Source organism: Procambarus clarkii, chromosome 25 (assembly GCF_040958095.1).
Source record: "Procambarus clarkii isolate CNS0578487 chromosome 25, FALCON_Pclarkii_2.0, whole genome shotgun sequence".
NCBI lineage: Eukaryota > Metazoa > Arthropoda > Malacostraca > Decapoda > Cambaridae > Procambarus > Procambarus clarkii.
The window spans coordinates 22,856,081-22,872,535 of record NC_091174.1 but is presented as its reverse complement, the minus strand read 5'-3'; the positions used below and the strand labels follow the sequence as shown (position 1 = coordinate 22,872,535).

The 16,455-nt window shown below is 45.1% G+C and overlaps 1 protein-coding gene across 1 annotated transcript in view; it reads left to right on the top strand.

The window, feature by feature from the left end:
* LOC123756330 (MAM and LDL-receptor class A domain-containing protein 1) overlaps positions 1-16,455 on the top strand; it is a gene marked incomplete in the record, with an annotated part of 412,433 nt that overhangs the window by 70,332 nt on the left and 325,646 nt on the right. Inside the window, 1 exon segment of the mRNA XM_069331355.1 lies at positions 8,930-9,092. Within this exon segment, the coding sequence (XP_069187456.1) occupies positions 8,930-9,092 (163 nt within the window).

Genomic DNA, 16,455 nt, shown 5'->3' with positions numbered 1-16,455 from the left:
TTTGCCGTGCGTGAGCCGTGCTGTCGTTGGACTTTGGTGAGGTAGCCTCCATGAGGAGGTCTTGTACCGAGTAGGTGTCGTATTTGTGCTGCGGCAGTGGATCTCCTAAGATTTCGACGTCTGAGGAGTCTGTAACGTCCGTAGTTGGTGTTTTTGTCTTTCGCCTCACAGCCTGAGGTAGGCTCAGGTGTCCTGGATTCGTGGTAGAAGCTATTTCAGGAGCGTTGGTGGTGCTGTTAGCATTTGTAGACAGCACGTCTGCTAGTGCAGCTGCTGAGATGGTGATGGTAGGAGTGTTGGGAGCTGGAGAGGGAAATACCTGTTTGTGCCGCCCGGGTCTTGGGTGGTTGTGAGGTTTGTGTTGAACTCGACCTCGTGGTCGTCCTGGTGGTAGTCTCCGGAGTGGTAGTGGAGGCAGTGAGATTTGCGCCAGGGGCTATGATGGGGATCCAATCCATTGGCTATGTATAATGTGTTCAATTCACAGACAAATAACTGGTTGTCTGGTCCGGCAAGCCTGTCCGCTAGTCTAATGAGACCATGGATAATGCCTGCGCGTGATGCAAGGGGCTGCGAATAGGCCTTGGATCCCCATTGTGAAGGCTGGGTAGCCTGGTGGGAAGAGACACTATTTGGTAAGACTGGAAAATCTTCTGGTCGCTTGGTGGGAGCTGAGGTGGTGGGTTGAGCGCCTTGGGCTCTGATTGTGGAGGTAGAGGGGTCATTTCTCTTGGTTTCAACCTGGCCTTGATGTTTTCCTGTCTGCGGGGGCAGCGGTAGGAAATGGCTTGGCGATTGCCATCACAGAGCAAGTAGCGATGGGTTGTTGCCTTGCATGGGGGTCCAGTGCGCACAGGCTGCACTTCTGGACAGGGTGCTGACGCTTGTTGGTGGGTGGAAGAGCTCGTAGCACTTGAAGCACTGCTGAAGCTGATGGTATCGTTCCTTTTTTATTAGGTGGGGTGATATTTGTAAACCAAAGCAATAGAAACCTTGTGTGGCAGCGAGTGTGGCAGCCTGGGTTGCTGAAGCTATGGTGGTGAAAGTAATCTTTATTTATGATTTGTCGGTGCTGCAGAACTCTAAGTTGAATACACCCAGGTTCGGATTTTCGTCCTCGATATTGTCCTTGATCTTATGTTGCGGTTGCCAGGGATCCACTGGCTTGTCCTGCTGGTAATAACAGTTCTTCCGGTTAGGAACTGACGTGGGAAGTGAGGATGTAGGTGGTGCTCCTTGCGAAGTATGGCATCATGGATCAAGAGTTGTTCCTACTTCTTCCTCACATGAAAGAGCACGATATCACCACCTTCCTGATTAATGTCAGTGGGAGTGATGCTTGTCACGTTCTTCAGGACGTTCAGAATATCGTTTTCCCGAAAGAATGACCGTCAAGAGGGGTAGCTGTAACCTTTAGACGTTTGGGTCCCATTGTGTCCACACCCTCAACGGGTCGCAGTGAGATTGAATCATCGCTTGCTGGGTATGTTGTTGTTGTTGTTTTTAGATTCAGCTACTCAGAACAAAAAGTTCCAAGTAGCACAGGCTATGGTGAGCCCGTAGGTGACTTGCCTGGCACAAGAGTGGGGCTGGAACTGCCTGTTGGGTATGTTGTTGTTGTTTTTTATTTAGCTACTCGGAACGAAATGTCCATGTAGTACGGGCTATAGTGAGCCAGTAATTGAATTCGGTTATTCGTGATAACCTTGTTACTGTGTTATATGAGTCAAAGTTTTATATGGAGGTGGGGTTTCCTCCTTTTTTCCCTTGTTTCTTTTTCACTTCAGTTTTAGTGCACTGGTTTTAGTCTTGTATTAATAACATTATCTTGATGGCGGATGTAGATGCAGAATGCTCACTAGCGAGTCCCATTCTTCAACGGCTTTTCTAATCATTGTAGTCGCTGTGGAATGTGCATTCAATGTCGCTGCTGTCATTGAATTAATGTTGAGTTTGATGCGCAGTGCTTCAGTAGCTTCACATTCTAGTAAGTAATGAAATAGTGGCGCGTCTTCATCTGATCAACAGATATGACACTCTTTAATGGGTTCATTACCTCCCAGGTGCACTTGTAACCAAGTCTGAGTCTGTGTATGGCTACTGCACTGTCTCTGGATATCTTTTTGTCAGGCAATGAAAGAGTAGTACCCAGTGGCTTGTTCGTACTATATCGCAGTGGACCTTTCTGCCGCTACTTTGGCTATGTGGCGACTTTTGATAGTTTGGAGGATTCTTTTCTTTATTTGCTTCTTAATCTGTGAAAAACTTGGAGGTATTTTAACCTGTACAACAGGTAGAGCAGTGGCAGGTTTTGCTAGTGAGTCTGCCTTTTCATTACCATCTATGCCAGTGTGACTTGATATCCAATTTAGGGTGATTGACAGCCCTAGATTTTGGGCTTCTTTTCCTATATGTAGGATTTCTGCGATGAGTTGTATATTATCTTTGAGCTGGCTTAATAACAATGCCTGTAGAGGATTCGCCGCTCTGCTACCGGAGGGCGCTGACGTTCGGCCCGGGCTGTCAGTGTTGACCTGTAACTGCTGCGTGGTGGTCGTCTTGTTGCCGGTGTGGTGCGGCCATTGGCCGGGGCCTGGCGGGTGTCATGGCGTCGACTAGTGGTGGCCGGGTCGACACCGCCCGGCTTGATTTCTCGGCCCCCATTGACTGGCCCTTGGTGGAGGTTGCCCTTATGGACGTCATGCGTGTGGAGTACCAAGATCTCTACGGTGTTGAGAAACTTTCCCCTACCCGGGTGGCGGTGACGTTCTCCTCGGCGCAGGTGTATCAGCTGTTTGTGCGTCGATGGGGTACACGGACACATGTACTTCCAGGTTCTGCTGTGACGGTGGAGGTCTCCGATCCGTGGGGCCCCCTGACGTATGTGAGCGTTCATGGTGCGCCGGTGCAGTTTCCTGAGGATGAGCTGTCCGCCGCGTTCCGTCGGTATGGTGAGCTGGTGGGGCAGCGTCATGCCTGTCTGCTTAGTGGGCGCCTGAAGGGGCTCCGTATGGGTGCCCGTACTTTGCACATGCGGCTCTCTGGGGCTATTCCCTCTCGGGTGGCTGTGTGTGGGTTTTATGTGCGTGTGTTCTACCAGGGGCAGACTCGCTCCTGTTTCCGGTGTGGTGAGGTAGGCCATTACGCTGCAGCTTGCCGTGCCCCTCGCCCGGAGGACCCATCGGTTTTCCATGCGGATGATTTTCCACTTCTGCCGGAGGCTGGGGCGCCCCCAGTGGGCCCGGGCTCTGTGGGTGTGCCTCTGGAGGCGTCGTCCCCAGCTGTCCCTACCTCTCCGTCTGCTGCTGGGTCCTCTGCTCTGTCTGTTGGCTCTGATGCTCTCGCGGCTCCTGCTTCGGGTGCGCCTCTGCTGGTGGCGGCGGAGGTACATCGCGACCCGAGTGTCTCCTTGGAATCCGACGTGTGTGGTGTGGTGCCGGCGGGCGACCCGTGTGCAGTGGCCAGTGTGCTTCCCGAGGCCAGGGGCGGTGTTGTTACTGTGTCTCCTGACGGCCAGCCTAGCGGTGTTCCTGATGCTGGTGCCGTGGCGCAGCCGCCTGCTGTCGCTTGTGCTGTGCCTCCTGTGGTTGCATTGGGCTCTTCTGTTCCTCGACGAAAGCGCGCTTCGAGGGATCGGTCGCACAGCAGGGGCCCCCCTGGGAAGAGGATCGAGGCTTCGGGTGGTGTGCCTTTGGCTGGTGCTCCTCCCTCCGCTTCTCCAGTGGTTCCTCCTCCCCCTTCGGAAGCGGGATCTGGGGATGAGCGGGGCATTGAGCGTGGTGTCGGGCTCGGGGCGGCGGAGGCAGGGGAAAAACTGTGGATGGTGTCCTCGACGCCTGGGGCGTCGAGGACACCATCCACCATCCACACCATCTCTTCGCATGGTGTGTCTCCTGTGATTTTGAAGGCGGTTCCTGGCCGGTCGTCTTCCAGGGTGCGGCAGGGGGTTGAGCCTGGTGGTGTGGATGTGGCTCCCGCTGCGGGTGCGGTTGTGTCCCCTGGGGGACGCGTTGGGTTGGGGGTGTCCTGAGGTTCTCCCGATGGCGCCCTCTGTTGTCTGTGCGTCTTTGCATGTTCGTGGTTTAAATGATCTTGGGGTCCAGTTGGGCCTGTTGGATGGTGTGTGTGTGTGTGTGGTTGTTTTGTTTCTGTTGTGGTTGCTCCTGTGGGTGTGTGTTCGTTTGGGTGTGCTTGTGTGTGGGTGTGGTTTTTATGTTTTCCCTGGCTCCTGCGTGGGCCTTTTTGTTTGCCTTGTATGGGTTTTATGGTTTGTGCATTTTTGTTCTTTATGGTATGTATGCTTGTATGCTCCTATGTCTTTGGAGCGTGCCTCTTCTGTATTTTGTGATTTTCTGTGTGTGTGTGGGGGGTTGGGGTGCCCGGGTTATGTTTTGTCCTCCCCCCCCCCTTTTCATGTACTACTGTTCCTGTGTTCTGAGTGTTCTTTTTGCCATTACTGATTGTTATTTCTCTTTTTATGTGCCATGTACTTTGCCTTGGGCTATTTATGTATTATTTCTCTGTTCTTTCTTGATTTGTGTTCTGCCTTTGTATTATGTCTTTTTAATTATGCATGAGGAAACGGAGTAAGAAACGAGAAATGTACTCAGTTATTTCTGTTTGACTTTCCATGTTCTGTATTTCCATGTTTTTTGTTTAATGTAGTTTTGTAATTTTGCCTCTTAGGGGTTTCGGAGGCCTGTTGTTCTGTACTTTTATGCACCTGTGTTTGGGTTGTTGGGCTGGGCTTGTATGTGCGTTCTCCTTTTGTATTTCTGTACTTAAGGTTGTGTGGATGTGCCTATGTTTTATGTTATTTCTATTGTGTGCTATTTATGTCATGTTCTGTTTTTTGTGGTAAATACTGTCTCCGTTTCTGGGTTCTCTTTTTTTTGTGCCTTGTGTCATGTGTTTTCTTTCTTGGGTTTTGTTGGGTATGTTTAGTGTATCCGTGGTTTACTTCCTTTGTTATATTGTCCTGTGTATGTTCATGACTTGTTCTTTCGGCGGGTGTCTGTTTTATACATTGTGTATTCTTTTATAAAAAAAAAAAAAAAAAAAAAAAAAAATGTCGCTGCTGTCATTGAATTAATGTTGAGTTTGATGCGCAGTGCTTCAGTAGCTTCACATTCCAGTAAGTAATGAAATAGTGGCGCGTCTTCATCTGATCTACAGATATGACACTCTTTAATGGGTTCATTACCTCCCAGGTGCACTTGTAACCAAGTCTGAGTCTGTGTATGGCTACTGCACTGTCTCTGGATATCTTTTTGTCAGGCAATGAAAGAGTAGTACCCAGTGGCTTGTTCGTACTATATCGCAGTGGACCTTTCTGCCGCTACTTTGGCTATGTGGCGACTTTTGATAGTTTGGAGGATTCTTTTCTTTATTTGCTTCTTAATCTGTGAAAAACTTGGAGGTATTTTAACCTGTACAACAGGTAGAGCAGTGGCAGGTTTTGCTAGTGAGTCTGCCTTTTCATTACCATCTATGCCAGTGTGACTTGATATCCAATTTAGGGTGATTGACAGCCCTAGATTTTGGGCTTCTTTTCCTATATGTAGGATTTCTGCGATGAGTTGTATATTATCTTTGAGCTGGCTTAATAACAATGCCTGTAGCGAAGATTTAGTCGATATAAATGATAACATGTAAATTATTCTCAATTGTATAATTTATGGCCTCCTTCAGGGTATATAATTCTGTGCCTGCTGGATAGCTGGCAGGAGCATCTATAAACCTGCGGGTGACGTCACACTGGCAGTAAGGTGAGGTATAACTATGAGCCGGAGAAGTAATGAGTAGTTTGTGTGTGCTGACAATTTCCTGGCGTGCACCTGGCGTGTGGGGCAAGGGTCAGTGGCGGAGCTCTCCAGATGTCTGGCTAGAGGTGTTGATGTTGTAGAGGAGGTATCATAGCATGATGTTGTTCAGGGTAGTAGGGAGAGGCAGCCCTCCACTGTTATGCAGTGGAATTACGTAACGGTACACTTTCCTGTTTGTAGGTATTCCTACAAATAGGAAAGATTTAGATTTCTGGGGGCTTCCCCTAGAAATCTAACATTGAATGTAATGAAATGCCAATTTCTAGGTGAGCCCTGGTAGCCCTGACACCCTTTCCCAAGGCATTGAGGGTGTTTCCATCGTCTAGAGGCAATGGTGGATCAGCTGGCTGACCCCAGGCTGCCTTCCTCTTTTCCAAACAGGGCGACAAGGTGGGGCGAATGAACTCGTGCTTACTTTGTGAATTTTCAATCGTTGGTTTACATTGTTTGAAGAGTTCTTTTGGGGAGTTTTCAAGGATGCAGTCTAGCTTATAACCAGATAGGGTTTGTTTTAGGGCGCCTACCTATCTTTACACGCCTATGTGTTACGGGTTAACTTAGCTAGTAACTGGGTTCTTTTAACTCAAACTTTCTATGGGGCCTTATTGCCTCTTCTTACTTGATTTAGCCCCGAGTAATAGGCAAGTTATTAAGAACTGGTGATAATAGTCAATCCAACGAGAATGGGGGTAAACAACACTAAACCATACCGTCATCACGTGTACTTCCTAACTATATATACACTTCTTACATATTTACATAATACATTATGGCAGGCGTCACTTTCACACAGGGGACACTACAAACGAACCTATGCGGTCTTCTACCCCGGCGAGTTCACTTCTGTCTTCTATCGTACAACACTTCCTGAGTCTGTCTTCTATGGTCCTCACTCCAGCGAGTTCGTCTTTCACATTAAATCATGGGCCAGTCCTCTACAGTATCATCTGTGTATCAAAACACCATGACTCTCCAACAACAATCAGCTCTCCAGCTACAATCTGGCTGGTCTCCAGCAACACGCTGGCTGGCTTCCACACGGGCTTCCATTTAACAAATCTTAACAGACTGACTTCAATTTCATCTTGTAACTCAGCTTGCCCTCCCGGGATACCTCGGTCCAATCACCAGTACTTTACTCGGTATCACAGACAAATCACAGTCTACACCTACTCGGCCGCTTGTTCCCACTAGAACACGTCAAGACTTCAGGACTGCCCTGGGTGAACTGATTCCTGTCGACAAAGGTACCACCCACCAACCCGTTCTCGCAAATTCGTATAGTCAATATTGACTTATTAACTACGTGCATAGGTGATATACTAAACATAATAGATACCCTTAAAAAGCTTCATAGAAAACACCGACCTTACCTAACCTTGTTAGTATCTTAAGATAAGCATCTTATTGCTTCGTAATTACAATTATTACTTAACCTATACCTATAATAGGTTAATTTAATTAAGTTAATTTAATTTAACACTTTCTTGGAGTTTCCACTTGGAATTACGGGCGGTTTAGATAAGCGCTTGTCGGATCACGACGTAAATTTACGGACCGTGTTATATTGGGTATTTACTACTCGATCGACTTGGGGTTTGTATGAATATGTTTGCCATTAAATTTTTGTTTTCTCTAATAGGCACTGTGCCTATTTGAGAAAACGGCAATGTATTGTAACTTAGAGGAGAGACTATTGAGTTGGTGACACAACGAGGGTAATCGCCTACTCCACACACTCTTGTGTTGGCCGCGATCATGATTCTACATTTATATGCATATGTCTGTGTAGAGAATTTTATTCCAAACACTATACAAACAAAAAAACGGTGTGAAACAAGTATAAACTTGAAAAAATATGAGCAAAGTTAAAACTTTTTACGCTCACGGGTACAAATACGCGTAAGATTTTATTCGCCGCAAATTTATTTGACGCTCTGTTGGCCAATTCTACCCATGTTCTTATAGAACTTTCTATTGCAAACACATTGCTATAAAAATGAAATACGTAGCTTGAAAAATAATGTCAGGACAGTGAAATAAGTATAAACTTTCAAAGCGCTGCATCACAACAGTGTCGTCGCTGCTGAAATCACGGCTAACGCTTCGCCCAGTTCCCACACTCGTGCGGAACATAATTAGACATTGACAGGCATATGTCTGGGTGGGGAATTTTATTGCGAGTTCAGTGATATCAAAATAAGCGCTGTAGGATGACTGAGGCTGGCAACAAACGAAAGAGTATGAACATTTACTTCCTGTTTGGGTGTCACGGCGAGTCATCTTCGTGTTTATTTACTTCGTGGTGGGATAGCAAATGCTTGGGTGACATTTTATGGATATGATCTTGTAGAGAATTTTATTGCCAACGCATTGATACCAAAATGAAAAACGTAGCTCGAGAATAGATGTTAGGAGCGTGAAAAGATTATACACTTTTTTGTGTTTACGCTTGAGCGCGCACAAGGCGCTTTTTTTTTTCACGAGTGCAGCGCGCACTAAAGTGATTTATTAAGTAACAATTGTAATTACGAAGCTATAAGATGCTTATCTTAAGATACTAACAAGGTTAGGTAAGGTCGGTGTTTTCTATGAAGCTTTTTAAGGGTATCTATTATGTTTAGCATGTCACCTATGCACTTATTTAATAAGTCAATATTGACTTTACGAATTTGCGAGAACGGGTTGCACCCACATCACTTCTGAGGGAGGGAAGGGAACTATCAGGAGGAAGCGCCAAGCCATTACGACTATATGGCACTTGGAAGGAATCAGAATTTGTATGTGGGATGATACAGAGGTAAAGGAATGGTGTCCAATCACTTGGACGGTCGGGGATTGAACGCCGACCTGCATGAAGCAAAACCGTCGCTCTATCATACAGCCCAGGAGTAAAAGATGAAGACTAAGAATGACACTACACAGGTGTTGGTGCCTTCAACTAGGGGAAACAGAAAATTGGGTCGGGTGTACTCAGCAGATGGCGTTGACATCGTCACACTATAACTGTCGTTTTGTCATAAATTCCAAGTTTTGTTTAATCTAATTATCAAAATTATAGATTCTAAACAAACTCGTGTCATAATTGTTTTCTTCTCCTATAGGATGTGAATAACTGTGCTTTCGAGGAGGCGGGAGAGGACGCGGGGACGTGCGCCCTCCGCCTGGACGCCTCCCGCTTCACCAGGGCGTCCTGGAGGACAGGCACGGGACGCACCTCCACATGGCTAGGTGGGCCCTCCGTGGATGCCACGCTCAGCCCCGACGGTGGGTCGCGCTCCTCTTTTCTCTCCTCGTTACCTCTTCTCTTTACTCACCTTATTACCTCTTCTCTTTACTCTCCTCGTTACCTCTTCTCTTTACTCTCCTTATTACCTCTTCTCTTTACTCTCCTCGTTACCTCTCCATTCATCCCCACAAAATGGTTCCAGAGTTATTCATAACGTTACATCTAATGACAGACTTAAGGAACACATAAGAAGTGTTAAGTCTGCAGACACAAACAATGCTCTCTTCCGTCATGTTAGGGATTCTAATCATCCTATTGATTGGTCTTCCTCCAAAATAATCTTTCCTGCCTCTACTATACACAGACGCAGTCTTGTGGAATCGGCTCTGATACACAACGAACATGAACTTCAGTCCTGGCTGTGTTGCTGTTGACTCTTTCCTTTCACAGCATATACTCATATGTTCCTAACTTTCTAACAGACGTGACCTAACATAAGCTTACCCTTCATTTTATCTTTCTTACTTTCCTTCCGATTGTTTTCTCTTACGATCTCTTTCTTTTTCCTATTATTATTCCCTTTATTACACTTTACCTTCCGTTCCTGTTGCCTTGCTTTTTCTTCCTCTAAGATTTCCTTCTCTCCTCCCTCTCTTGCCTATTTATTGCCATTGCCTCCTTCCTCTCAATTACGGGTTATTCATGCCCGTGCCACCTTTTTTGTGGCTTAATCTTTATCAATCAATCAATCTTCCTCTCAACACAATCGACTTGCTAATGGTCCAGGACGGACCGAACCGTCATCGTCTCTTCACTTTCTAGTGTGTGGTTTGGTCAACGTTACATCTAATTTTTTTAAACACTCTAGTTATTGGCCTGACCAGAGTGTCTGGTTGTTGTCCTGACCAGAGTGTCTGGTTGTTGTCCTGACCAGAGTGTTTGGTTGTTGTCCTGACCAGAGTGTCTGGTTGTTGTCCTGACCAGAGTGTTTGGTTGTTGTCCTGACCAGAGTGTCTGGTTGTTGTCCTGACCAGAGTGTCTGGTTGTTGTCCTGACCAGAGTGTCTGGTTGTTGTCCTGACCAGAGTGTTTGGTTGTTGTCCTGACCAGAGTGTCTGGTTGTTGTCCTGACCAGAGTGTTTGGTTGTTGTCCTGACCAGAGTGTTTGGTTGTTGTCCTGACCAGAGTGTTTGGTTGTTGTCCTGACCAGAGTGTTTGGTTGTTGTCCTGACCAGAGTGTTTGGTTGTTGTCCTGACCAGAGTGTTTGGTTGTTGTCCTGACCAACAGAGCCGGTCGGCCGAGCGGACAGCACGCAGGGCTTGTGATCTTGGGTTCGATCCCAGGTGCCGACGAGAAACAATGGGCAGAGTTTCTTTAACCCTATGCCCCTGTTACCTAGCAGTAAAATAGGTACCTGGGTGTTAGTCAGCTGTCACGGGCTGCTTCCTGGGGGTGGAGGCCTGGTCGAGGACCGAGCCGCGGGGACACTAAAGCCCCGAAATCATCTCAAGATAACCTCAAGATAACCAGTGTATCTGGATATACCGTATACAATAACTATAACTTCTTCTCTTGGTATGAATGCTCTTTTAAATGTTCATAGGAAATTGAAATTGAAATTGAAATAAGTTTATTGATGTAAAATACACACAAAATGATGAGGTAGCTCAAGCTATTCTCACCCCGTTCAGTACATCGTGTTAATACATACATATACACACATCACAAACAATAAACATATTACCAAACATTCTGAGAAATAAACATCTACATTTCCTCCTTTACACTAGTATGGTATCAGACGTACACACAAATACTTTTATGACCTAGGTATACTGTATAGATAATTTGCAAGAGACATGCAGATAATTCAACAAAAAAATTACAGTCTTGGTGCAAAATTCTTATATCTCTCAAGAATATCATCAACCTTTCCGTTGTGACACATCCAGGCTATTTGTTCAGAAACAGTCCTTATCTCAGTGTTTCTATATACATTAATCAACGGACAATCAAGAACATAATGGGCAAGGGGGTGAGACCTTAACATACCACATAGTTTACACTTCGTGTCATTATCATGAACACCTATCCCATATTCCCAGTAATATTTGTACCAAAGCCTGAGCCGCATGTACACACAGTCACCCCAAGCATTTCTCCTTTTACCATAAGTGAAATGGGTGTTTTGACTCACATGTAGTGTTGCATGGTTTGACTTCTCTCATACATTATATCTCTCCTCTCCACTTCTGCCTGTGCCTGAATATATCTGATTTTGCTTCTTATTTGTCTCATTGTGAATTCACATTCAATGTCAACTTGTTTTTGATGTGGCACGTTTGGCCAAGTCATCCGCCACCTCGTTGAGCACTATTCCAACATAAGATGGAATCCACATGAATTTCACACTATGACCTTTCAGCTGTATCTCAGTTATTCTTTTCTTACAATCCTCAACTATAGACATGAAGACTGGGTTTCGACTGTTTAAGGACTCCAGTGCTCCTCGGCTATCGACAAATACAAAAACATTTTTGTCGTCATGACGTACTTCCTCCAAACACGCCAGAATGGCCTGCAGTTCAGCTTGTCTGGATGATATATAATTACTAAGCCGGAGTTCAATTATCGTGTCCACAGTCCCAAACTCCGTATATTCTCTTATTAGGACACCATACCCTGCCCTGCCATCCTCCGCCACCGACCCGTCACAATATATATGTAAACTGTTGCCTCTTGGTAACCGAGATATCATGCTTCCATACAAATACCGTAATTGTCCCGGTTCATGATGAATCTTTTTCACCTTGAGGGGTACAATTTCGACGTCTATTTTCTGTACTTTCTAGGGAGCAGACATATTACACTGTAGAGAGGGTTTACAGCAGTCAAGTACATCGTATTTCCTGAGGTCATGAGCTAATCCCCTCGTGTAGCGTGTCTCCCTCAGTTTCCTGGAAGTGTGTACGTCACTCAAGCAGGTCTGAACGCTCTCAAACAGCTTATCCCCTCCTTTTCTCCGCATGAAACGAATAGATACTCTAGTGTTAATGTCACGGACTCTATCATACACACTCTGTAAATTTAATTCCATTATCATTATTTCAATCATTGCATTTCTTTGACATCCAAGAATAATCCTCATAGCCTCGTTCTATATCAGCTCTATTTTTTTAATTCTGCCTTGGCCTGTGTAAGAGAAAACGGGTGCTGCGTAGTCAATCAGGGACCGAACAGTGCTTATGTATGACATCCGCAAGATAGGTTCCCCAACAACTTTACCAGAAAAAGCCAGTGCTTTCAGAGGAGGCAGATGGGCTTTACATAAGGTGCTGATATGATTTATTTCAGTATTTTTACTCTCACATGTGTATCCAACATACATGCCCAGATACTTGTACTTCTGAACACGGCTCAGTTCCACACCATTTAGAGTAAGTATTATATTTCTTCGTTTCCAATACTCATATTTGGTTTTGTCTGCATTTATAACTAAGCCTAACTTGTGACAGGTTGTACCAAGTATGTTAAGAGCTGTTTGAATTTTGTTCCCAGAAGTGTCTTGTATAAGAATGTCATCAGCATATATGATCGTCGTGACCCGCGGAGGATACATCTCTGATGCTAATCTGTTCATTAATACATTGAATAAGGTGGGACTTAAAACTCCCCCTTGTGGGGTACCTAACTGAAACATTCGTTCCTCAGACATGTATCCCTGGTAATACACCTGACCTTTTCTGCCTTGTAGATAATCCCTTATCCAGTGTAGCAATCTCCCTGTTATTCCCAGATTGGCTAATTCGTATAAGATTACTTCCCCATTGGCTTTATCAAATGCTCCTTGTAGATCAACAAAAACTCTACAATTGTCATCCATATTAGACAAACACTTTAAGAGACAATCCGCAGTACTTTTGCCTTTGATAAAACCAAAGAGATTACTGGACATGTTATCACCTACAAGGTAGAGTAGCCTATTTAACAAAATCCATTCCATCATTTTACAAAAGCAGGATATTAAGGAGACAGGTCTGTAGCCTCCGTTTGACTTAGGGATAGGAATGATGACAGCCTCTTTCCATTTTCTTGGTAACTTTCCCTCTCTATAACTCATATTAAACAAATCAAGTAAGGGACTAGGTTTCATACCGGCTAAATAATTAAGAATGTCATGTTACTCCATCTTTCCCCGGAGCAGTAGAGCTGCCACTTTTTTGCATTTTTTATAGCATCCAGTAGCTCATCGTGAGTTATCTCAGTGCATGTTACAGATCTTGTATTTAAGGCACATAAAGTTACTCCATTTCTAATATTTTCCCATGACTCAATGGTGACTCTCGTGTCTGCAGGTAAGGACTCCATACCAGCAGCATTAGCCCATTTATCAACTAACTCATTAGCAACCTTCCCTGGATCTGAGTGAGCAATGAATTTGGGCTTACAACCCCTGATTTTATTTACTACTCTCCATATGTCTTTAAGGTTCTTAGTATTACCAATGGACTGAGCAAAGTCTTGCCAGTATCTGTCCCGCGCCTCCTTCCTCACCTGACATTCCCTAGAAGTGGAAGTGGCATTCCCTAGCCACTTCCAACATTGTATTTTTCTCTTCATCCCTCATTCCATTTTTTAACTATTCTTTATGTGCACTCCGTAGCACTCTCTCCCACCCCTTAACTTGCTGATCATTGGAATATTTAAATTTCTTAGGTCCATGCGTCATGCTTCCCCTGCCCCCGTTATTTACCCTCTGTACTAATTTCTCTATGTTCTCGACCATGTCCTTGTAAAAACTATCAACGCAGAGCGGCGTGTATTGTTGATACCAATCTCCCATATTTTGAATAAAATAATTTTTCATGTCTTTATTAATATTTAGCCTTTTCCTTTGAAAGTGGACTTGTTTTTTCCCCAGTGGTAATTCAACGTTCAAGGCAAAGTGGTCACTAAGTAGGTCCCGAACAACCCAAGCCTCCCCCATAATCCCCTGAGAGTTTAAAATGCAGGCATAGTCAAGCCGTCCTCCCCTGATGTGAGTTGGTTCATTGTTTCCCAAGAGACAGGTATCTGGATGATCTTGTAGAAACTGTAACCACTTGACCCCATTAGCATTAATACTACCCACTGTCCCAAGGCTGGTGTGCCGAGCATTAAGGTCCCCAATGACCAGTGAAGGATTAGTATAAATGCAGTCAGGTAGATAGTTAGCGTCGAAGCAGTTCCTGGATACATACAAATTAACTACAATAAATTCCCCTTCCCTTAATGATAATTTAACACAGACACTCTCTATACCTTGCGTTTTTGATGGCGGTTCTACTAACTCTGCTGGTATGGAGTTCTTAACATAAATCGACGTGCCTCTGATGTTATTTGCGGCGAAGAGGTTAAACCCTTTATAGCCATTTAATTTCAATAAGCCTTCATTCCTATCCCCTGTCTCCTGGAGAGCTACAACATCAATATCATTTCCCATCACATAACAATGAACATCTGTAACCCTGTTTCTTAAACCATTAACATTCCATGACAACACTTTCAGTCTAGGGTGATCCATTATTAAACAATTCACTGTCTAAGTCATCCCCAATAAATTCACTAAATGATAGCCATACCGTGTATAACATCTCCCACCTCCTCCCAAGTTCACCAGTAAAAGCGACATTGCGTTTCTCAAGATATTTTTTCAGTCCTGTGACGTCCATTATTGGCCCAAATGATTCCTTCATTTTACGTGTAATTAAAGGGTTTTTCCTTTCACTACGACTATCATCATTCACACACACTTCACTTTCCTTCATTTCATCACTCAATATTTCATTATTGCCCTCAACCACTATATCCTGATTATCCTTCACCGTTTTGTGATTTTCCTTGACCTCCTGAACGTTTAATTTCGCCTCGATGGACTCGATTCTCTGCCCAAGATTTCGGAGGAACTCACCAACTTTTCTTAGTTCAGCCCACACCTCCTTGACCATATCATTATGACCCTCTTTCTGAGCCCCAGTAGCCACTTCACTCACCGTTACACTGTCACTGCCGGAGTCCTGAGTGGTGGCGTGACTGCTTGTTGCTTGAGCCTGACGAAGTAAAGGTGACTCCTTTACCCACGCATTCGTCCGGTTCACTGGCGCTGTTTGGGGCAGACTGTTTTGCTGAGCTCCCGATGTCTGGGTAAGAACTCTTGCTTGCTCTGTAACATTCACCGGCCGGGGAACATCCATACTCGGCCTCTTGCTACACACAGCCGAGCTGGCATTGTGAACACCTCCACAGTTGCAGCATCTGGGAACTATTTTCTCACCCAGATTAAGTCTGTTTCTACACACATTAGAAAGGTGAAACTTTCCGCAGAAACGACATCGTGGATCATGTTGACAGCTCCAGGATTTATGCCCCCATCTGCAGCATTTCAGGCATATTATGGGCTCTTCCACATACTTTGCTACATGCCTGTAGCCAGCCCCGGTGATGAACACTTTCTCGGGAACTTCACCTCTCACTAGAGCCATCACCTTATTCCTAGCTTCACCTTTAATAAGGTGACGCTTGGGCCACACAAATCGTTGGTTGTCGAGGATGAATTCGGGGTCTAGAATCTGAGGGTATTTATAGATAATTACCTTCGTCAGCTTCTCGTTCCCCTCCGGTATTTCCATAACAATTCCTTCATATCCTTGCTGGGTAAGAAATACCTGGTTGATACCTGGTTGATGGGGTTCTGGGAGTTCTTCTACTCCCCAAGCCCGGCCCGAGGCCAGGCTTGACTTGTGAGAGTTTGGTCCACTAGGCTGTTGCTTGGAGCGGCCCGCAGGCCCACATACCCACCACAGCCCGGTTGGTCCGGCACTCCTTGGAAGAATAAATCTAGTTTCCTCTTGAAAATGTCCACGGTTGTTCCAGCAATATTTCTTATGCTTGCTGGGAGGACGTTGAACAACCGCGGACCTCTGATGTTTATACAGTGTTCTCTGATTGTGCCTATGGCACCTCTGCTCTTCACTGGTTCTATTCTACATTTTCTTCCATATCGTTCACTCCAGTACGTTGTTATTTTTCTGTGTAGATTTGGTACTTGGCCCTCCAGTATCTTCCAGGTGTATATTATTTGATATCTCTCTCGTCTTCTTTCTAGTGAGTACATTTGGAGGGCTTTGAGACGATCCCAATAATTTAGGTGCTTTATTGCGTCTATGCGTGTCGTATATGTTCTCTGTATTCCCTCTATTTCAGCAATCTCTCCTGCTCTGAAGGGGGAAGTGAGTACTGAGCAGTACTCAAGACGGGACAACACAAGTGCCTTGAAGAGTACAACCATTGTGATGGGATCCCTGGATTTGAAAGTTTTCGTAATCCATCCTATCATTTTTCTGGCTGTTGCAATATTTGCTT